Source organism: Typopeltis vanoorti, chromosome 4 (assembly GCF_054136105.1).
Source record: "Typopeltis vanoorti isolate ZY-2024b chromosome 4, IOZ_Tvanoo_1.0, whole genome shotgun sequence".
NCBI classification, from domain to species: domain Eukaryota; kingdom Metazoa; phylum Arthropoda; class Arachnida; order Uropygi; family Thelyphonidae; genus Typopeltis; species Typopeltis vanoorti.
Window position 1 is genome coordinate 23930228 of NC_143552.1, and position 23682 is coordinate 23953909.

At 34.2% G+C, this 23682-nt stretch overlaps 1 protein-coding gene across 1 annotated transcript in view; it reads right to left on the minus strand.

The window, feature by feature from the left end:
- Nucleotides 1–23682, minus strand: part of LOC150107164 (PHD finger protein 12) — a 664368-nt gene that overhangs the window by 556807 nt on the left and 83879 nt on the right. The window contains exons 3-4 of the mRNA XM_090391685.1: nucleotides 21928–22000; nucleotides 10884–11121 (exon numbers count right to left, since the gene is read on the minus strand). Coding sequence (XP_090247811.1) covers nucleotides 10884–11121; nucleotides 21928–22000 — 311 coding nt within the window. The remainder of the gene's footprint in view (nucleotides 1–10883; nucleotides 11122–21927; nucleotides 22001–23682) is intronic.

Here is a 23682-nt window from a genome sequence, read left to right on the forward strand (position 1 = left end):
TTGTTTCCGCCATCATAGTGACCTGCACATTTGCAGCAGTAATGTAGTGATGAGCGATACCATGATTTTACAATCACAGTACGAATTGATATTGCAGAATTTCTGCTACATAATTTAGAGTATGAAAGTTGCTTTCAAGTTGCAGTTTCGAAATCAGTGTTACTAACATTATCCATGTTAGTAACACTGATTTCGGTAGAAGAAAAGATGGCAATTCTGCGATGTGTAGATTGGCATGTCGGAACACGTGTGCATTTAGCAAAAGATCTTGGACTCTCCGTGTCCACTTTGAACACGATAGTAAAAAACAGGTCAAGCATTGAACTCAATGCAAAGCAATCTGGTGATATGTCAAAAAAAAAAAAAAAAGCAAAAACAATCAACAATTAAAGATTCTTCATTATCATCATCAAATCCTGCCATGTACCCTCAAGGGGTGTACAGGATATGACAGCACTAATTGAAAAAATTACATCATTACTAACTTCCTATCTACAATTTTCCTCCATATCAGTCTGTTACTTGTCAAGACTCCAACATTACCAGAACTTACATTTCTATCGTCTAAGGCACTTTGTACCGTATCAATCCACCTATATCTTGGTCTTCCTCTGGGTCGTTTTCCTGCCAACCTGGCAGAGAACACTTGTTTTGCTAATCTTGTCTCTCCCATTCTATTTAAGTGACCATACCACCTGAGATTAGCTCTGCTAACGCATTCCTGGATGCTGACAATGTAAAGTTCTTTCCTAATATCCTCATTTTTAATATGATATTGCCATTGATGCCATCTGTTCACGCCTCTAATCTTTCTCAGGACTCTCATATCTGCGGTCTCTAGTCTTTGGTCAAGTGTTTTACTTCTGACCCAGCTCTCAGATCCATAAGTTAAAACTGGTTTGAACACTGTCTTGTATACAGCTAATTTAGTGTTCCGACTAATTTCTTTCTTATTCCATATGAATTTATTTAATTGACTTCCCACCATACCAGCTTTGCTGATTCTGTTGTCTATTTCTATATTTAATTTACCATCTTCAGTAAAAATCGTGCCTAAGTAGCTGAAATGTTTTACTTGTTCCACAAGTTCTCCATTCACAACACAGTTGACATTTTCAATGATTCTGCCTATTTTCATTGTCTTTGTCTTTTTATTGCTGACCTTCATACCATATCTATTACAACAGCTATTCAATTTAGTCAGAGAATCTTGCAGACTTCTAGCGGATTTATTTAGAAGTATAACATCATCCGCATAAAGCAAAGAGCTGACATTAACATCTCCAATTTTGATATCAGGTTTAATACCACATTCCTTCATAATGTGATCCATTTAGATAATGAATGACAGAGGGGATAATGTACATCCTTGTCTCACACCAGATTTAACATTAAACCATCTTCCTCTACTTCCTTCAATTCTAACTGCTGACTTACAACTCAAATAAAGACTAAGTATTGCTTGATATAATGCCTCATTGACGCCATATAACTGCAGCGTATTGAATAGCTTCTCTCTTGGCACCTTGTCATATTCCTTTTCCAAATCGACAAAACTTGAATACAGATCTTTGTTATATTCCCATGCTTTTTCGACTATTTGTCGTAAAGTGAAGATCTGATCCTGACAGCCTCTATTTGGCCTGAATCCAGCTTGTTCTTCACCAAGCTTTTCTTCCACAATTCTTCTCAACCGTTTCTCAAGTATACTTGCATAGATCTTGCCAGGAACACTCAGTAGGGAAATACCTCTGTAATTCTCATATTCGGTTTTATTTCCCTTTTTCTATGAGAGCTCTACTCCAATCATTGGGAATTCGTCACCTCTGTCCAGGCTTTCTGAACTATGCAGTGCAGCCACTGTAAGACTTTTATACCACCATACTTCAGCATTTCTGGTCGAATATCATCTACTCCTGCTGCCTTTCCACATTTCAAGCCTTTGATGGCTTTTTCTACTTCATGTATGGATATGTATTCCTGACTGCATGCCTTGTCAGTGTTTTTTATCACTGTGCTGTCATCACTGCTTGTTTCATTTAGCAGTTTTTCAAAGTAATTACTCCATACTTCAAGGATATCTTTTTCTCCTGTTTTCATGTCACCTTTATCATCTCTAACTCCTTTTACAGCACTCTTTCCTCCATTCCTAAGCTTCGTCAACAACCTCCAGAATATTTTGCCACCTTCTTAATATTTATTTTCTATATTCTTGACAAAGTCCTCCCATGACTTTTGTTTAGCTAGTTTTACACACTGTTTAGCATTCTTACATTTGTCTCTGTATTCTGTAAGAGTAAAAGCTGACTTATTTGCCAGGAACTTTTGATATGCTTTCTTCTTTTCATTCACTGCCTCTTTAACTTCCTGTGTCCACCAGGGAGTTCTGATTTTTTTATCCGTGCACACAACCTCACCACATGCCTCTCTGGCAGAATCAATCAATGTTTTCTTCAGAGTTTACCACTGAATCTCCAAGGTTTGATTCCTGTTCTCAAACACTTTCATTTTCTTTTCAATAATGTTTCTGTATTTTAATCTACAGTTCACATCTGAGAGCTGCTCAACTTTTATTCGCTTTAAAACTTTCTTACATGTTATTCTTTTCAATATGTAATTCAATTTTATCCTGCTCAAGACTAAATAGTGATCACTTCCAATTTCAAATCCTCTGTACACTCTGGTGTCCTGCACCAGGGAGAAAACACCACTATCAACAATAACATAGTCAATGAGACTTTTTTTATTCCTAGCCTCTTCTCTCCATGTGAATTTGTGCACATTTTTATGTTGGAACATGGTGTTAGTAATAACCAGTCCATGTCCTGAGCAGAAATCCCACAGATATTTGCCATTATTATTAGCTTTGCTCTTTTCTCCAAATTTTCTCAAAATATTTTTGTATGTCTCACAATCATTTCCTACTCTGCTATTTAGATCCCCAAGAAGGACCAACTTTTCCTTTTTCATTGTGTCAGTTGCTTTTTCTAAAGCCTCAAAAATTCCTCCACTTCTACCTTAGTAAAACCTTCTGTGGGACCATAGGCACAAATAAGTCTCATTGTCCAGTTCCCCATTCTCATATTTGCCCACATTACTCTACTTGAGACTGACTGCCATTCAAGAAGATTAGCCTCGTATTTTGTGTTGAATACTATGGCTACTCATTCTTTTCCTTGATTGTCATTGCCTGAATATAACATTTTGTATTTATTGCTCAGAAAGATCTCACCAGTTTTGGTCTTTTTTGTTTCAGTCACCCCTATTATGTCGATCTGGTACTTATCTAATTCCTCAGCTAGCTCCATTTCTTTGCCATTCAGGCTTCTTACGTTGATAGTACCGATCTTTAACTCTGGTGATGTTGAGTTGGGGTTTGTTTTCAGATTTGTTCCAGTAGCTGACTTTTCGCTGTTCGCCCTGGTTCCCTGGCGAAAACGACGGGGGCCTTGTTTAACCGGGCGACGCCCCAGCCGGCATGAAATTTTGTCATGTTGTACCATCATTTTTTATTTTGGTTTAACCAATAAGAATACAATTTGGTCAGCTAAATCCCAAATTGCCAGCCCATCCTCGTTCGTTCAGTATCAAAGTAGATACCCAACAGGCTGCACCACGAGAAGGTGAGGATTGGACATTAGGTCAGAAGCCCTGGTCGGTTCTCCGCATTCCTTTAAAGGCTATGTGGAGGTCTCCTCTCAGTTATACAGCTTTGACCCTTAAGAGACCCTTAAAGATTTTTTTTAAATAGATATATATATAAGTAATTGTAAATTCATTTATTTTCAGTTATTAAATTTTGTAATCGAGTATATAGACTAACAAACAAGTAGTAAAGTTATCTTTTAGCCTTTTTTTAATGTTTTTTTACATTTCCTGCTATTTACACTTTTTTCCATCAGTCCCTGAAAAGTGTAAAAAAAGGGGTTTTACTGTATATATATATCAGGGGCAAATATTCCGAATGTGCTAGGTGTGTGGTGCTCATCCACGAAATATCAGTATCACCGATATTTTTGCATTTATTCCCGTTAAAGACTCCCCTAATTGTTTGCAGACTTTGCATGATTCCTAAAATTAAACACAATATATTAATGTTTCATCACAAGGATAATGAAGCATTAACGTATTGTGTCACATTCGTGTTAATAGCCCAGGTGTGCTTTCAAAATGCATTCGCCTTTGCGTCCTCCTAAAAGATGTAAAAAGGGCGCAGCGGGTCAAATTCTTAGGTTTCTAGTATTTTTAAACCACTGATAAGGCAAGGTTGGGTGAGCTCACCCAGCACCTTGCAGATGTGATTGGTTATTGTGTCAACTAATCCAACTGAATGTTGTCACTTGTCATGAGTCGAGTGCTTTCTGTATCCGATGGCTGTATTACAAACAGCTGTTACACGTGTTTTCTGGAACTGAAAATTTGAAAGTGAATGTGCTAGGAGAAAAAAAAAATGTTTCTCTTGCTATGCAGTATAGCATCTGTTGAGGTTGCAAAGTGTTTTAACAGTATACACATTTTTATTCTAGTCTTCGGAAACAACAGACAGTAAAAAAAATCTATTCCTGAATAAAAATGAATATTCTGTGTATTATAAGACGTTGTTGATCTACAAAAAAATACCAGCATATGTGAGATTGATAGACAGGCGAATCGCTGATACTATAAAAAAAACTAATGAATGTAGGATTCCTGAAAGTGTGGATAATTCCGATAATGATCGGATGTTATGTACACTGAGTCTCAGTTAATAAAAGAAAATTCTTGGAAAACAGAGCGAAACATACACAAACCAGAGAAATACACATAACATGGGCAACAAATTTTATGAAATGATTGGCTGCTGCATCAAATCATATTTGTTCCTGCCATATTCTCTGTCTCCTCATTAGTTTTTTTTTTTAATTATGCCATCATAAATTCCCTTATTCATGTCTAGACTTTATAGGCTCGTGCTATTCACCCTACCCAGCAATTTATAGGACACACCTATCACAAATGTTAATTATTAATAATTCGTTTAGCATTAATGAAAGTATTTCTACTCACACTTATTCTTTCCTTTCGTTTCCTATTCTCACATGTCTTATAAATGATGGTTCACATATTTTCATCTTTGACTATTTCAAATATACCAACCAAATATAGCATTCTCCTTCAATGTTGTTTTCTAATAAATCCTGAAACAAACCAATTGTCCCCCCCCCCCCACTGCAGAAGTATTCAAAGTAATCCTGCAATGAATTGCATTGAACCAATTAAGATGAGCGATGATGCGCTATGTACTCTCAAACTTTCATACATACATTGATAAAAATGCAATCATACGGTCATGTGCAGAGAGGATCCCCCGGGATGGAGTAAAACATTCCACAAATTATAATTGTAAAAGTGATTGAGATATCAGATATGTAACCTTACACCCTCAACCATGGGATGCTTTTTCTGTCTTAAATTTTATTATGGGTTGGCCTGTTTTGGCCCATGGCAGGGTAACTATAGAACACGTGTTTTATTGCTGCAATTAAACACGTGTTCCTGTTTTTGGTTCATCTCTTTCTGATTTGTGAAAAAAATGTTCATTACTGTTGTGAACAGCGACCAGTGTTTGTTTGCCCTCTATGTCTAGTGAATTACTGAGTGAAGTGTGAATTGCAAATTTATAGTGAAACAGATTTAAACAGAAAAATACATTTATTATTTTACTTGTTAGTTTTATGATTTTTTTGTTATTAAACTGAAATAATTTAATTTAGGATTTTGAGATTAATTAATTTGTTAATTTTTAATAAAATATGCTGGTCAATTTTTTTATATATGAAATTGTGCTAAAGAATGTATTATTTCTGAATACTTTTTTCCCCCCGAGAATTAAAGATCATTAAAATCGATGTAAAATGAAAATAATGTATTATAGTTTACATCGACAAATAATTACATCAAAAAATGATAAAAGACATTTATTGGTGTAATTACATAATTACATCAATAAAAATTTATTGATGTAATTATTTGTCTCCAAGCTTTGACCCCTCCCCATGGAAAATTTTCTGCGGAAACCCATGCATATGGTCAAATTGGTGTGAAATTTGTAGTGCGGGTTGCATAATCCACACGACAGCACACCCAACCGAAATGGGCAAGCGATGCCACTGATATATATATATATATATATACACAAGGTAGGTAATGGCTATTCTAGGGCATTCCAAACACAGAGTAGGGACCTAGAATCTCATTTCAAGGTACAATAGTAATGAAGTTCCACAGGCTGACTGCTAGATGGTGCATGGGACTGAACACAATAGAAATGATCAACTATTTAGATTCTAGATTTTCAGTCTAATCTTTTCTCCACTTTGTGTTTGTGCAAATTTGTGTGTGTTTTTGCAATTTTAATATTGTTTCCCTGATGATGTTGAAGAAACAGAGATGAAATATAGGAGTTATTAAACATTTATATGTGCTGTATTTATTCCATTATACCCCATCATGAGAAAATAGAAATGAATCGGGATTGCTTACGTTCCTTTTAGTGGACTGCTTGTGTGAGAGTCGCCATCTGTTGCATTTCTGTACTCTTTACATAATTCTCCTCTGTCTTTAACTCTATTTAATTATTTTCCTTATTTCTCCATATGCAGTTGGAAGAACAGCAGGACATGCACACTTTGAAAGAAAAGACCCGAGTTTGAATATTCTCACAATGAAAGAAATCTTTACATGGGCTTTTTTTAATAGGCCAGTTAGATGATCATATATGAATACATGCTATATTCATTGGAACAAGACAAGAGTTCTTCATAAAAAATTATTTCCTGATAGAATAGTTTTATGAAGAAATGTGTGAAATCTTACTTCCCTCCTAACTTAAATAGTTATCTTAGATTAACTACTTAGGTGGGACTTTTTTTGAATTGCCTGTTAATGTTAAATTACCATTCTATGATCTTGTATTGATAATGCATGATACTTAGGTGAAAATTATATGCTAAGAAAGTATTTTACATGAGTTTTCCTCTGGTATTATAATTCCTTTCACTATAGAAGTGGTTCTGAGAAAAATTAAGCTAATGTCATAAATAACAAGGCCATATTAAAAATTAAGATATTTGAAAATAACTTAACATTATTATTTGAGTGTGTGTAAATGGAGTTCATCTAAAATCATATCATTCTTCAGCAGAAAGTAAGATGAAAGATTAACAAATAGTGTTTGGAAAAAAAAAAAAGGGGGGGGGGTAGCAAAACCCAAAACCCAGAAGAAGAAGAAGTTACAGATGAGTTGGTGAAGTTAGGAATGCTTTAGAAGAAAGCAACATAGGAGCCCTGACAATCAACAGACTACTCTGAAAGAGTTTATTGTGAATTCTTAATTGTGTCAGAATGCCATAATACCTGGTATTCCACTTTAGAGGATAAGCCAGAAAATGATAACTATAACAAGCCTGTCTATACAGAATTTCATGCAATAATGCAATCTAAAAGACTATGCTTAAGTCAGTCTCATTTCTAAAACATTCCTCTAACCTCATAAAATACATCTGTATCAAGTCGCTCAAAATTTTGGATATATTAATTTTAACTCCTGATCAAAGGCCTTAACTGCTTAACACATTCAAGTCCTACACAGCATTCTTTAATACCATTGAACTAAAAATAAATCCCTAGCCTATATTCAGTGATGATGCTGAGAGAAAAATAATGCCATGCAGAAAAGTATTTATTTAGAAAAACTGAACACACATAACTAAATTGGCAATACTTTAAATCCTCCACAGGAGAAGTAAGATTATTAAATTACACAAACCAATCACCCTAAATTTTTTTAGAATTTTTGACACTAGGGTGGTGAAAAAAATAATTCAACATATTCCCTGTAATTATCTCTTGCAAACCACCACAGGCAAATTTTAAATTGTTATTTCATATATATCATACAGTTATTTCACATTTTAAAACACATCAAAGAAAACCTAATAAAAAGCCAGTGAATCTCTCTCTCTCTCTCTCTCTCTCACACACACACACACACACACACACACACACACACACACACACACACACACACACACACACACACACACACAGAGAGAGAGAGAGAGAGAGACTGTGTTCTACATACAGAGTGCAGTCTGAAAGTATGTTCCATATAAGGTGACTTTATACTTAGGTTATACGAGATAAAGATCTGAGTATCCTCAATAGAGTGTAGAGTGGTCATGGTCAATGTAGTTATTCCCTCCACAAATAGGGAATGTGGATTTCACTATCATATGATTATGGGTAAGAAAACCAGGCTTTAACATCACCAGTGAGTGCCCATTTAGAGCATTCAGAGGCAATCAAAAAGATTTTCTTACTGCATCTCCTGAGGAAATTCAGTGGCTGCAACATTTAGATCTGAAAATTTGCCTTGTTTCTTATTTTCTAATTTACTTTCTTTTGTAATTCTTGAAAGTTTTGTATGTGTGTATAATGTTTTAAATCATAATTTTTTATGTGATATCATAAGCTAAATAAATGAAATTGGATAAAGAGAGAGAGAAGAGAAGAGAGAAATCATTATGCACGTTGTTTATATTTATAGTATTCCATTTAAACAAGTGTTATAATGAATTCTCAGAAGAGGCCCAATGCTTCCAATGGAGTGAAGAAGAATAAATAAGTATTCTCAAAATACAGTAATACAATATCTTGTTGACAATATTATCACATGATATTTTTCATTATTAAACTATTTTCAAATAGGGGCGTGCTGAAGCAGGAATTCTCTAGAGCACAGAATACTCTGTTTGGCTGAAGCACTGGATATTTGGCCAAAGCATACTGAATTTTATAAACAAATGTTTTTTTAGGGAGGGGGAATACATGCATTAAAAATGTTTATCAATTTCCAATGGGTATTTTTTTGTTCAAAGCATTTGTTTATAAAAGTTAATTCACACTGTTTAAAATTTAATTATGCTTTACCTGAATATTCAGCAATTCAGCCAAATTGCAGAATGAAGAAAGATTAAAAAAAACTTCACCTAATCATATAACTGCATGAACATAAATGAAGAAATAAATAAATAAATAAATATATATATATATATATATATATATAAACTTTGAAAGTTTTGAAAACTGACCAGAGAGAGCTTATGAAAATACAATCTGCAGCATTGAAGTTGATTAGCTTGTCTACTAAAAAGATGCATGTTGTTGAGATGTCTGTATATTCACCTTTTATTCAATCTTTTGATTAAGGTTTCACTGGTCTGACAGATGTTTCAAACCATTACTTCTCATCAGAGACCAGGCGGAAACCATAACATGACAAGAACCCTCATTCAATACCAAAGCAATTTTGTTTCAGAGCAGGGTTTCCCAAACTGTGTTCCACGGAAGATGAATAAGTGTTCCGCGAGTGACACTAAAATGTCAAATTCTCCTGGAATTTGTCGTTTTAGTTTTCTAAGCATTTTTCATGAATAAATATTTTATAGTGGAAATATTCTGAGGAGAATAATATTCGTGAATATGTCGAAAAGCTCAGACCCAGAAAGCCTAATGACATCTGTGTAGCAAATGTTGGTGACCAAGCCGTGTATTTTTAAACATGGAAATATTCATGAATTATCGTTAATTTTCACACATCGAAATCTTTCAACAATCGGGAAAGAGAATACCGCTGTTTATGACCGATTATAAAAATTGCCTGCAAGCTGATTACAACAATGGGCTCTGTATCCTCTGTTCTCAAAACTGAAAGAAATAACATCTGTGTTGCAAATGTTAGTGACCAATCAGCAAGGAAGTATAAAGAAAATTTTTCCACTAAAATAGAAGATCAAGGTCTGGTTCTCAAATCTAGTAATACTGAATATTTTCTTCACAAGTTCGTATTGTAGGGTTAAAGTTTTGAAACCATAGTGCCATGATTTTTTAAAAGTAATAGGCCTGCAGATTTAAATTTTAATATGAATAAGTGACAAGGGACTTTGTTTAATTTTGGTATTAAGAAATCTCTTATTGAAGGTATTTGTGACACAACAGATAGTGAGCAATCCACCAGCAGCCTACAAAGTGATCTCCAGGATGTAAAAAAGGAGGGGGAAACTATCGGCACACAAGAGAAAAAGTCTGCATTCCCTCGTAAGTACTTATAATAATAATATAAATTTTTGGTGATCAAAATTTATATTATTAATGATCGATTATTAATTAATAATAAAAAAATCAGCTAAATTAACAATTAGTTAATACATTACAAAATAATCAAGGCGTTCCGTGAAAATTTCAGGATTTGTGAAGTGTTCCATCGTAGGAAAAGTTTGGGAAACGCTGTTTCAGAGAATTGTATTTTTCATAAGTGAATAGCAGTCAGTGCTTAAGAGTAACTATCAAAGAACAGCCTAAATGTTTACATTTCTGCATTGTAAAATAACAGATCAATCCACATTCATGCACTACTTGATAATTAAGGCTCATGATAATCTCTAAACTCAAGTGGTTTTGAAGAGGTAATCCTGCACTTGACTCAAATTTTATGAACTTAGTTAAACCAAATTCAAAGCTTGGTTGTTCAGGCTAGTGAAACTTACTCAATGCATTAATAAAACAAAAATACATGGGTCATGGGCAACATTCATGTTGTTTAAATAGTGCAAGCCAAAGTAACTCAGATTCCAGTCTTGTTCTCATAAGCTTACTAGTAAATTTTAGAAACCTCAATTCTTTCTACATTACTGAAGCAAAACCAAATATTCAGCACATCCCTAGTTTCAAATATGCATAACATTCCATTACATAAATAAGTTCAGCAATCCCATATAGTTGGCTTTTAAATAAAGATTTGGAATAATAAATAAGCTACTGCACACAAAGTACAATACAATTACCTGGTAGTTGTGTTGTGCATGTTAAATCATTTGGTAGCTGAAACTGTTGAGGATTCATCATAGATGCTGCACGAATGAGTATCTGCAATGGATTGGCACTAGGGTCATCAACATCCATTGATACGGAACCAACAGGGCTATCTCGAGATTTCTCACTTTCCATCTCCACCTTCTGACAACTTTTACTACTGCTATGACGACTATGACAACTGCCAGTAGAAGAACTATCATCTTCAACCTATCAGAAATATTTCATAAACTAAAATACAAAGAGTTACTGTTATTCAAAACTTTTTAAGAAAATAACTAATGTTGTCTTTCTCTATATCGTATTGTTAAGTTCTGAATGAAACTAAAATTGGATTAATTTACGTTTCCTTCAGACTTAACATGGGGTTATATTTTGAATAAATTATTGATATATCAGAATATACTAAACTCTTGTAAATTACTAAAATATTACTAAACTGAGAATCTTTCATTTATTTTGTTATAATATAAAGTATTATGAATTGCTAAATTGCTTAAATCTTACTGCTTAAGTGTAAGTACTTATAAATTGCTGGGAGAAAGAGATAATCCCATTAAATAAAAGGTGGCTGAATCAAAACACATGTAACAAAGAGTACAGGTGCACCCTTTTCGTAAGCAAGTAGTTTCCCCCCCCCCCCCATGCATTCCGAGAATCACGCTAAGGATTCCGTGTGTGGCGCTCAATACTGGGTGACGTGAAGTGACGCTAAAAAACTGGGAGGAGAAATCGATGCCGTAGTGTTAACGTGCGGCACGCAATTTAAAAAGTTGTGCAGCACCAGAAAAAAGGCTTTTTACTCTTAGGCTTGTGTTCTCTTACGCTCTGGGTCTCATACAGTCTTGCTGTGGTGTGTGGAGCCTCCTCATGGCATCCCCTCGTTCCCCGCGGATTCGAGATAATGACTGAGGAACCTCTCCGATGCTTATGGAGATTTAAGCAATCTCCATAATCTTATGGAGATTTCATTACGACGTTGAGCCAGTTCACCAAAGAATAACGTCTACTTATTTTTGGAGGCAGAAGTATGTGCAGATCGAACCCTTGAAGAATGACTCAGAAAAAGCAGAAGGAACGCGAGTCAAAAGTATTTGTCCTGACGAGATATGTGAGGTGGCCAAATAGTTTCCCCAGCAATTGGTAATGTACAGTCTAGTTTTTTTATGTAAATGTGTACTAAAAGGATATTTGTAAATTTTAGGAAGGACTCTAGAGATTGTTTCTTTTAATGATAGAGTATATTATGAGTATTTTGTGAAAGAAATTGTACGAGAGCATGTAGAGCCTAGGAATAGTGTCTTTTAATGATTGAATAAGTTATGAGAATTTTGTGAGAGAAATTGTATGAGAGCACGTGGAGCTACATTAGTAATTCAGTTAACAAATGTCTTTAATATTGATGAATAAGTGTGATCTTTCAAATATAAGTCGTAAATCATAAATGAAGTTCTTTGTCATACATGCTAAGACAGAAATAGAGAATGTGAAATTAGTGATCATTCATTAGCAATTGCAGATTACTTAATCAGAGTGTATTCATAATGTGTAATATGTATCAATTAAATTAAATGCTTTGTTCTTTTTGTTTAACTGATGACTTGCCTGATTTTCTTCTCTGTTGCACTTGCTCATAAAATACGGACCACGGCGGGAGATTAATTTATGGTGAGGCTATGACTGCAAACGTAACCTATAGTAATATAAGATTGTAAGCTAAACTGTTTCTGGTTCCTTGATTCTACATTCTTTGTAAATCTAGGATTCGGGGTGACGCAGTAAAAAATAAATTTTCCCTGAATCCGAAAAAGGAATTAGAACCAGCGTAGAGACAAGGAAGTTGGCATCAACCATTAATATTCCCTTTGTCCCCCAAACCGCTAGCATCATTCTTATATGTAAAGATCGGCCAAGAGAAATATACAAGTTATGAGAATAAAGTCTTACTAGAGAAGGATTTTACTAAGAGCACAGAACAAGTGCAATATAAGTGTAATTAAGATTTAAAGAGAACAATACGTAAGATAAATAAAGGAGAAATTAAATTTTACAATGGCGACATAGAAAAAGGACAAGACAATAGAAATAGACACAAAAGGATAATAAAATTTTACAGTATATAATAATCTTCATAATTTTCTAGCCTTGTTCTCAAGTGCACAGTTTCTACTTTATATCCTGCATGCTGTGAATTCAAATACCACTGCAGCATGTGAATATCTTTAGGATGATTTTCATTATCTACAGAGAACTATAGGATAAAAAAAAAATATATATTTAGAATACTCCAAATATATATATATATATACACGCGCGCGCGAGCGTGTGTGTGTGTGTGTGTGTGTGTGTGTGTGTGTGTGTGTGTGTGTGTGTGGTGTTGGTATAGTTATACAAAGACAATAGCAGATTCTTGGGCATGCCACTCATACAAAGAAAATATACAGGTTGTAAAGACAACACATTCACTATGCAAGCCCAAATGGCTTGCATAGTGAATCACTACTCAAATGCCATCCAAGCATTACCTAGCAGAGTAAGAAATGCAGTCCCTGAATTACCATAAAATTTAATTTTGTATATTAACTATCGGGTGTTAATTAAAATTATAATAACGGAATTAACTCACATAAAATATTATTTTCTCCTTTTTATCTAATGGATATAAGAATTCCTTCATCAAAAGAGCTAGTTTTGATATATCTTCCTCTTCAAATACAGAAGCAATAACTCGTATTCCTATCCCTTATGTGCAAGGCATTAGTGAATGCATAGCAAAAGTTTTAAAACTACTAAATATTTTTGTTGCCTTTTGACCAATCAGAAAATCTCCACCTTTCTCACTTCTCCAAAAGGACAAGCTTCCACATCTCAGTTATCCAGGTGTCTACCAGATTCCTTGCTCATGTGGGTTATCTTATTTCAGACAAACAAGGAGATCTGCTTTTATTCAGCTAGAAGAACACCAGTCTTATATTCAATACCTTGAACCTGAACAGTCTGGACTTGCAGAACATGCCATCAACACTAGACAGAGTTCACTGGAACAAGACAAGAGTCCTTCACAAAAGTCGGTTCCTCATGGAACAGCTTTATAAAGAAACGTGAAACTTTACTTCACTCTTCTAACTTAAACAGATCCAATAGTTTATTTTATAAATCAGCTAATCTTTCCTAAGTTTTTTAATTGTGTGTGTGTGTGTGTGTGTGTGTGTGTGTGTGTGTGTGTGTGTGTGTGTGTGTGTGTGTGTGTGTGTGTTTACCTTTTTTTTTTTTCCAAATAAGTTAGGAAATTTATTGACCTTTTTTAGTTATCTTACATTAGCTACTTGGTGCCTTTTGGAATTGTCAGTTATTGTTTAATTAGCTTTATACATGTACTGAAGATGCCTGTGATACTGGCGAAAATTCTACTAAGAAATAATATTTTACACGAGTTAATTCCATTATTATAATTTTAATTAATATGTCTATTCACAATTCTATTAATATGTATTTCTTACTGAAACAACCATCGGGTATACTCTTGAATAGCAGAGATGCTGCATTTCCACAGTATGTTTGGCATCGAATCGTAAAAGGTCCTCACATAAGAAACAGGTGCTGAAGCCCACACTCTAGAAATGGCATCGGCCACTTCAAATCTCCAATAATAAGTTGTGATGGTGTTTTACCACATATTATGACAGTCTAAGAATTACTATTAGAGGACTATCAACAGCTTTTTTTCCCAAATTTGTCTCCATTGCAGAATCAAAGTATAATAATCGATCACATCTGCAATGTTTTAAAGGAACCTCTAACTACATCAGACCTATAACTTGGTCATTCTCTGTGTCTTCTCCTGCCATTTTTTGTCTAAATTTTATTATGATTATTTTTTGCTAATCTTTCATCTCTCAGCCTGTTGATAATCATCTGGGCAGTGGATGACTCAGCATTCTGATCACATACCACCGTCTTGAGATCAGAAGAGGTCTACTGTTTGGTTCCCACATCAAAACTGCCAGTTTCTATCCCTTTCCTCCTAATCATATGCTTCCTAATCAAAAGATGTCATGCATTGTACATCTTTTGATGCATGCATCATGTATGTTTTGCATGATGCACGCAATAGGGACCCAATCTCCATTTCAAGGGTATAACAGTTCTGCAGGAGAGCCTCAGTATCACAAATGCAAAACATTATGGGAAGAGTCACTAGGAGAGCTAGATCCAGAAGGACACCAAAGCTAAATCAAAACTAGATACAAGATGTAAATTATGGGATAGTGATGTGAAGTAAAAATAATAAAATAAACTTGTACTTGTTCTGCTGTCTATTAACTAACAGCCACTTCGTCTGATAAGTTCTGCTCTTTCCTCCCTCCACCACCACCATCTCTCTAAACATTTATCCAAGCTTCTCAAGATTCATATCAGGCACTCAAACTCCTTCAAGAAAAACTCAACTCATTTTGTAGAGATTATCAGACATTCAAACCAGCCCATCATATACTTTTGTGAGTTTAGATGTGCTGTCATTATTCATAAACACTAAGTGAAGAATCCATCAGTATCCTTGAAGCTCTCAACCCCTCCTGACCTCACAAATCTTTTCCAACCTTCAATCACTTCAAAATCAACAGTGGGGAGCTTACTGCTAAATCATATTTCTAGCAATCAAAGTTTCATTTCTACTCCTGCTGACGATTCATACATGGAAAAATATGAAGTTCATTCCCAAGTTACCTTAAAACCATATGTATAATGATGATAGTTTAACATTTCAATTCCTAAAACTGCCATGTTAAATTTACTCTGGAAACTGAAAAGGATAAGCTTTCATTTTAAAATGTTCTATCAAAAAAAGAGGCAGGCCACATCATTAGAAGTCTATATGAATTCAACACATATATGGAAAGATGTCTCCACACCAGCTCAACAAATGGTTGAGAATTATGATCAAACTAGAAATTTGTAGAAAGTGCAATATTTTGTTAGACTACAAGTTAGCGAATACAAAACAGCTGAGGGAGTGAAAGAATGCAGGAATGAAGAAACCAAAGTGATATGGAAGCAAAATGAAATAGGAATGATGAAACGGAAGTACAGTGCGGCAGAATGAGAGGTAGCAAGGCTATGCAAGAGACAGAGTGAAATTGCTGAAATGTAAGATTTAAAGAAAGAGTTATTCAAAATGAAAAGAGGAATATACAGAGTAATATTAGAAGTTTAGTGGAAACAAATGAAAGAGTGCAAACCAATCAAATGAAAGAAGAAAGAACAAAAAAGAGAGAAAAAGAGGTGATAAATGGTTCAAGAATAGCAATGTAAGGAGCCAATGTTAAAGGATGAGTTAATGAGAGAGCCCATATGGTCTGCTATCCATGCAGAATAATGAGCAAGATAATTCAGGCTTTGGATATGAGAAGGAAACAAGCAAGTTTGTTATTTTTCACTATTCTCAATAAAAAAAACTCCTTATGTCCATTTAAATCATTTGTTCCCACAACCACCACAATAGTGGGAAAGTATGTCAGTGTGTTGCTGAAGTATGACAATGATGAGTTGAGACAGAGGGCTAGAATCATGAATGGTATGCTGACAGAGCTCTGCAAAGGGAGAAGAGTGCAGTTTGTGGAAGTACAAGGCTTTGGAGTGAGTGAATTGGAGAAATTATTGCCACATGGAAGTGCAGCACATGATGTAAGCATGAGATCAGAAGTAAGAGGTGAAGTGAAAGATCAGCAGAGTAGTACAGGAGTAGCACTGAAGTGCTTAGCAATGAAAACAGTAGTAGTGTGAGAGATGAAGAGAAATAGGAATGCAAGAGGAACAAAGAAATGGGGAAGCCCAGGTGGACACAGTATAGTGAGAGTGGATGTTTGAAGTGGTGCTGAATGAATGTATGTATATATGGGGATAATCAGCATAGAAATCGAATAGATCAGGAGGGGGGGGGGGGAGTAGTTCAGACTGAATGGATATGTATTAGGCAAGGATAGATGTTATTATCCTTGTTATTATAATAAAGGATTGATGTCATCACTACCCAAGATTTTGATTGGCAGGTGAGAATTAACTGTAGCACCAGAAACTGAATGGGACAATACACTGGAATGCACACATTCATCTCAATTGATGAAAGGATTGTCATCATCACTACCCAAGATTTTGATTGGAAGGTGAGAATTAGCTGAAGAATCAGAAACTGAAAGAGACAATGACAGATGGCCTTCAGCAACCAGATCAATGCCACTTGAATGTTGATTTAGATGACCATACTCATTTGGCAAGTCTGACTCCTTATCCTTTAATGATACCAAGTCATCTATAACACTGTCACTTGAGTTGTCAAATGTTGTTTTCAAATATTTACCCAATTTATTTTTACTAAGTGGGATAGAAACCATCGTTTCAAGATGTTTAACCTCTGACAACGGCTGCCATACATTACCTATATTGGATGTTTTGGCCATTTGACTCTTTGTAACGTTCAGATCTAAGTCCATCATAGGATGGACTTAGATCTGAACGTTACAAATAAATCGTTCTACAAGTACAAATAAAATCGTTCTACAAGTACTCCATATCAACAACATTCTTGATTACCCCTAACATCTTTGCTTCATCAGCAAATAGCTGTATGTTGCCTGTCAGATCCTTCTCAATATCATTAATGTACAGATTGAATAACAGAGGACCAAGGACTGATCCTTGTGGTACACCATTTGTTACCTTAAATCTTGCAGACTCAGATCCCCCCGTATGCCACTTTTTTTTTTATATCTATCAGTCAGCCATCCTCTTATCCATGCTAATATTTTATAATCCAACCTCATGTTCTCCAATTTATGAAACAGTCTTCCATGCTGTATTCTGTCAAAAGCCTTAGCAAAATTCAAAAGTATAATGGTGTATCTATTTCCCTTGTCTAGTTCATTGGTAACATGATTATAGAATGTGAGAAAGTTGCTAAAACATGATCTTCCCTTAGTAATCCATGCTGTTCATTGCAAAGTAGAGATTAACTGTCAATGCGAGCCCTAACCAATTTTTTTCAAAATCTTCACCACTACTCCTAAGATACTGATTGGTCAATAGTTGGATACATTGGTCTTTGCACTACCCCTTGTATAATTTTATATTAAATTATATAATTATTAACTGTATTTAATATTTAATTATACAATTTTAAATTATTGCCTATTAGTTGTAGTGTGTACTGTGTGTGTGTGTATATATATATATATATATATATATATATATATATATGTGTGTGTGTGTGTGTGTGTGTGTAAGGTTAATATTGAACTAAATTATAAAATTTATTTACTGGAAGTGATAACTGATTTTAATTTATATGTATTCATGATATGAATACATATAAATAAAAATACATATACAGCAATCCCTCGATTAATGCACCTAATGAGTTCTTTAAAACAGGCACATTAATCGAAAACGCGCTAATTGAATATAATAACTTATGAGAAAATGTATAATTCGTTCCTCAGATTTCTTTTTTGATCCTTAATTATTTTATACAAGAATTAGGGTATGTCTCAGGGCCTAGTTAAAGGAAAACAATGAAGCTGAAAGACAATAAAACATATTCAGAATATAAATTTATTATTCTGCTTCTTAACAAAGAATTCAGCTAATGTAGTTTGGCGGGCATTCTGTTTCTTTTTTTCATACAACTGACAGTATGGCACTATTGCCTCTTCTACTACTTCTGCAAATTTTACTGCTTCTCTCTTCATCATTGTCAGCCACTAAGCATTGCTGCTTAAAAACTTCGATTGTACGAAAACTATTTTCAAATTGTTTCTGTCAAACCTCTTGCCAGTGATTAAATTTTCTTCATATTCTTCAGGATCTTTCCGGTCTGATCTAAATTTAGCAGGTCGGAATCACTCAACTTCTCAGAATGAGATTTAATTAACTTAGATTCATTTGAAAAGCCTCTAGAATCATTTGCACAGTGTGGAAGAATATGCTTCCAAATGGCTCGCATGTTGCTAGCAGTAATTTCATTCGACTTTGCGACTTTATAACCAGGCTGAGATTTCTCTGATTTGGCTAGAAAAGTCTTGGAAGGCATTCACTTCCAAAAAAAAAGGCCGGTTTCATCAACAATAAATATTTGCTGATCACAATAGTCCCCTTCTTACACAATTTTCTTCAAAATCTCTGGATATCTCCTTATCTGCACTTGCAGTTTCGTCTGTGATTAGAACATTATGTAGGCTATTTCTCTTTTTGAAACACTCAAATCACCCAGCACTAACATAGAATTCTTCTTCTTTTCCATCATTGATAGCCCTTTCTTTCCAGGTTACAAAGAGACAATGCTTTTGATTTAATAAGGCCAGTGTTTAGCAGGATCCGTTTTTGGTTACAATCTTCGATCCATGTAAAAAGAAGTCTCTCAAATTCAATCATTATAATACTTTGATTTCAAGTGCATGCATGATGAACTTGAAGCATTACCTTTCTCTTTGTATTCAGCAGTTGATTCACCCATTTTTGTGTTCTTGTCCTATCTTTGCTCTGGACTCGCCTTGTTCATTTTTCTTTATTATTTCAAGTTTTTCTTCCAATCAGATTACTTTTCGAATCACACTTCATATTTCTATTTCTTGCTCACTAATTCTTTTACTCATGATTAGGAAAATAATTTAAAATAAAAGTAAGGAAAACAATTGCATGAGATATGATCAGCAAAATACTATGTAAAGCAGACGACATAAATTTTGGCAGTAAATTTGGAATGTAGTGTACATGGAAATAGTGTAGTGTGCCATTACAAAATAACTTTGTAAAATGTTTCAAATTGGTAACTAAATTATTTCATCCTGGTGAGTGATTTTTTAAAATAGTTAGCCATAAAAAATGTATAGATCGAAAATTTTTAAAATCTGTAACATTTATTTTTAAGATGTATATAGGCGCACTAATCGAATTTGGGTATCGAAAAAAAAATGATGCACTAATCGAAAATGCACTACTCGGGGCCGCATTAATTGAGGGATTGCGGTAAATTGATTTCCTTGAAGTGCACAATATTTACTATTTTCATGTAAGTGCTGTAATGATAACACAAAAATGGCAGTTTATTTTTCTTGCATAAATGATTGAAACGAAAACTGGAAATATGATGCATATGGGAGCATTGCATGGAGTGAGATTGAGAGAAATTAGGGGAATTTTTTGGAACTCAACAGTGGAAATTTATGAGGTCTTCCATGGAGAACAAAAAAAAAGTGTAGTTTTTCAATTATCAAATGTTATGTTATGACAATGACAACAGGACAGCTATTTGAGGTGAAAAAGATGCAGCAGGTTGAGTTTTTAATGATTGTTTTTTTATAGTCATATAGAAAGAAAATACAGTTCTGAATCTTAGATAGATAAAAGGACAGAAGAAAGAGAAGATGACTGGTTTAGGCCCTGACTTTTAGAAAAACTCAGGAACTAATTTTTTTTTTTTAAGTGATTCTTTAAAAAGAAATGCAGTAGTGTTCAAATTAAAGATTTCAGATCAAGAAACTTTATTTCCATAGAGTTAGAACTAAAACTTCTTGAATAAATTTGTTGACAGTCACCTATGATCAAATAACTTGACAGTGATGAATGAGATATTTTAAAATGTAAAATGTGTAAATTGTGTGAAGAAAATAATATATTTTGAGTGCATTTAGAATGAGGATGAAAATTCACTCACCACATTTCTGATAACTGTGGCAAGTGGATTTTTCTAGCCCTGGATACACATATAAAAAAATGTTTACAATGGAATTGGTTATACTTGATTTAATGGCTTTTTTAGAGAAATGAAGTGATAGAAAAAGTATTAAACAATTGGCTTGTTCATAGACTTTTCTCTGTTGCCAAAACATGCTCGAAAGCAATTTTGTTACTTTGAGTTTATAGAAGTAATAATTTGTGGCAACAAAAGTAATTGCGTTACTCCTTTTTTGGTGTGTGTGCTTATATGACATTAGTACAATGAAGGAACTTTATTTCAACATCATGGCCTTGATGAAAAGATAAGACAAAAATATCAACCATAAAACAAATTCCTCAGTGATCCAAGAAAATCTATTTTCATGATGGAATGATGAAAATAGAGGCACATAAGACAGTGTTTAAACTGATTTTTATTATATGGAGTCGGGTAGCTGGATTAGAAATAAAATAAATGATGAAAGACTGGGGATCACAGATAGGAGATTTCTGAAAAATATTATGAAGATGAACATATAGCACTGAATGGTAGAATATCCAAGAATGTGTAAACACAACTAATATGAAATGGAATGTTCACAAACAGTTCAAGATACAGATGAAATTATGCAGTAAGAACTGCTTTAGAAGAAAGAATAGCAAGAGCTGATCAAATTAGAAAACTGACAAAAGACCAAATGAAAGAAAATTAATGACAGGAAGCTAGTAATAAAGCTAATTGTGTTGGGCCATCAATATCTGGTTACCCATTAATTGTACACACTGAAAAATTATGGCATTTGCAAAAAAAAGAACTCGAGTCCAATATGCAGCTACTACTTACTGTCTGAATCCCTGGTGTGATTTCTTTTATTGGAGGCATTAGCTTTACTTTATCTTGACCCAATAAATGGGGTATTACGTATTCATATCAGTGAAGATAATTGTTACGAAAGATGATGTAAATATTGCCAACAAAAAAGAAAATTGTATATTTTCAAAATATTTCCTACAGTGTAATCCTGCTTCATATTCACATTGTTCTCTAAGAAAGAAATTCTGTTACTAATGGACCAATCAATGCTCAAGGCAATGTCACTAAAGGCTGGAACACAACAGTGTGACTACTGAAGGCTGAATGTTAAGCCTTCTGATCATTAAATATTCCCAGTAAAAAAATAATTTCATTAAAAACCATTAAATAAAAAAAAAAAAAAAACTCAATTTCACTCTTCATTATATGATTACAAATTTATGAACATGTTAAATTATTTATTTTAACAAATAACAAAAATTAATACATACTTGAGGAGATATTTTACAACGATGACAAAGCCACTCTCCTGATGGAAGATCATCTTCTGATAGGGGAGGATCACTAGAATGAGAAAAAAATTTTAAATAATAATCTAGATAAATTATCCCTTAAAGGCCTTAGTATCATAACAGAGATGTTTAGAAAATGAAAACTGATTATCAGCAATACTACTAAATTAAATGCCAAATTTCATTTAATTAATTTATTTTCCAGGAATGAAAAAAAAAAAAAAAAAAAAAAAAAAAAAACTAAAGTTAACTTTACGTTTTATATTTTATGAGTGCTACAACCTGCTCGTTATTCATCATCTGTTCACTGGGCATCCACAGATGCCAGATGGTCACTCCAATGCTTGGTGATGTGCCACACCAGGCCTCGCCATGTAGTCCTGTTGTAGGCTTTTCTGGAGGTTTCAACTCTCTAAAGATCAGTCACTCTATATATACACACACACACACACACACACACACACACACCATCCATCTCATTGAGGGTTTAACCCTTCCTCTTTTTCCAGGAATATTACCTTCTGTTACTGCTCAGAGAGGTCCTCCTTCCATCCTTTCAATGTGTCCAGAATATTTTGACTTTTTTCTGTCAATATCCTTAAGGAGCCTTAAAGTTCTACTGATCTTTTTTAACACCCATTCATTTGTTCGCCTTTCAGTATATGATATCCACAACAGCCTTCTGTAACGCCACTTCTCAAAAGCAGCTATCCTTATCTTACTTGACTTCTTTAGGTTCCAAGTTTTACATCTGTATGTCACTGTTGGAAAAACAACTGCATCCAAAATCTTCAACTTTGTTTCCATGGAGATAGATCCATCCTTCCAGATTTTAGACAAGTCTCCAACTGTTGTTTTAGCCATTCCTAATTTTCTCCTGATGTCTTTATTATTCAACAACTATAAAAAGGTTCATATTCATAATGCAGATTATTTCCTATGTGACATCAATTGATACAGAATTTTCTGGAAATAATAACAGATGACCCAAAGGGTTTCAGAAATTGATGAAAGAAACTTTAGGCAATACAATCAAATGATAAAATATTTGCAGGCATGTAAATAACTGTGGTAATGAAATTTATTTTGGTGCATTCAATCAAACCAACAATGAGATCATCTAGTCTCTTGCTCCAACATGGGGATCAGTCCACTGCTGCAAAGCAAACCTTGCTGCAGTCGAGTGGATTATTTTGCAAACTTTTCTTTGATCTTCTTGCTTGCCCACTGCTATTTATAGATCTCTATTCTCTTAAGAGTTTAGGCCATCTTGTGTTGTTGTATCTTGTGACTGTCCAGCTCATCTCTATTTTGAATGATGTACTGAATAATACACTGTATACATAGTCAAACATAATATGGATTTAACTTATGTTTATCTAGGCTCAGCTAAAGATAAGCTTCTGCCTTTGCCATACCCTGGAGTGTATCAAATTCCTTGCCAGTCTAGATTATCGTATTTTGGCCAAACAGGTAGATTTGCAGCTGTGCATTGTGATGAACATCGATACTACATTAAGTTCCAAGAGCTAAGAAAATCTATACTTGAGGAACATGGTATCACTAACAGACACTGAATCCTTTGGAAGAAAATTAAGGTAAGGTTCTCCATAAAAGTAATAATCTCTTAGAATGTCTATACAAAGGAAATTGTGAAACTGTACTACACCCTCTGTCCAAAAAGAAACTGAACTTTTTGAAAAATAGAAGAAACCAGCAGCGCCACCTGTTGTA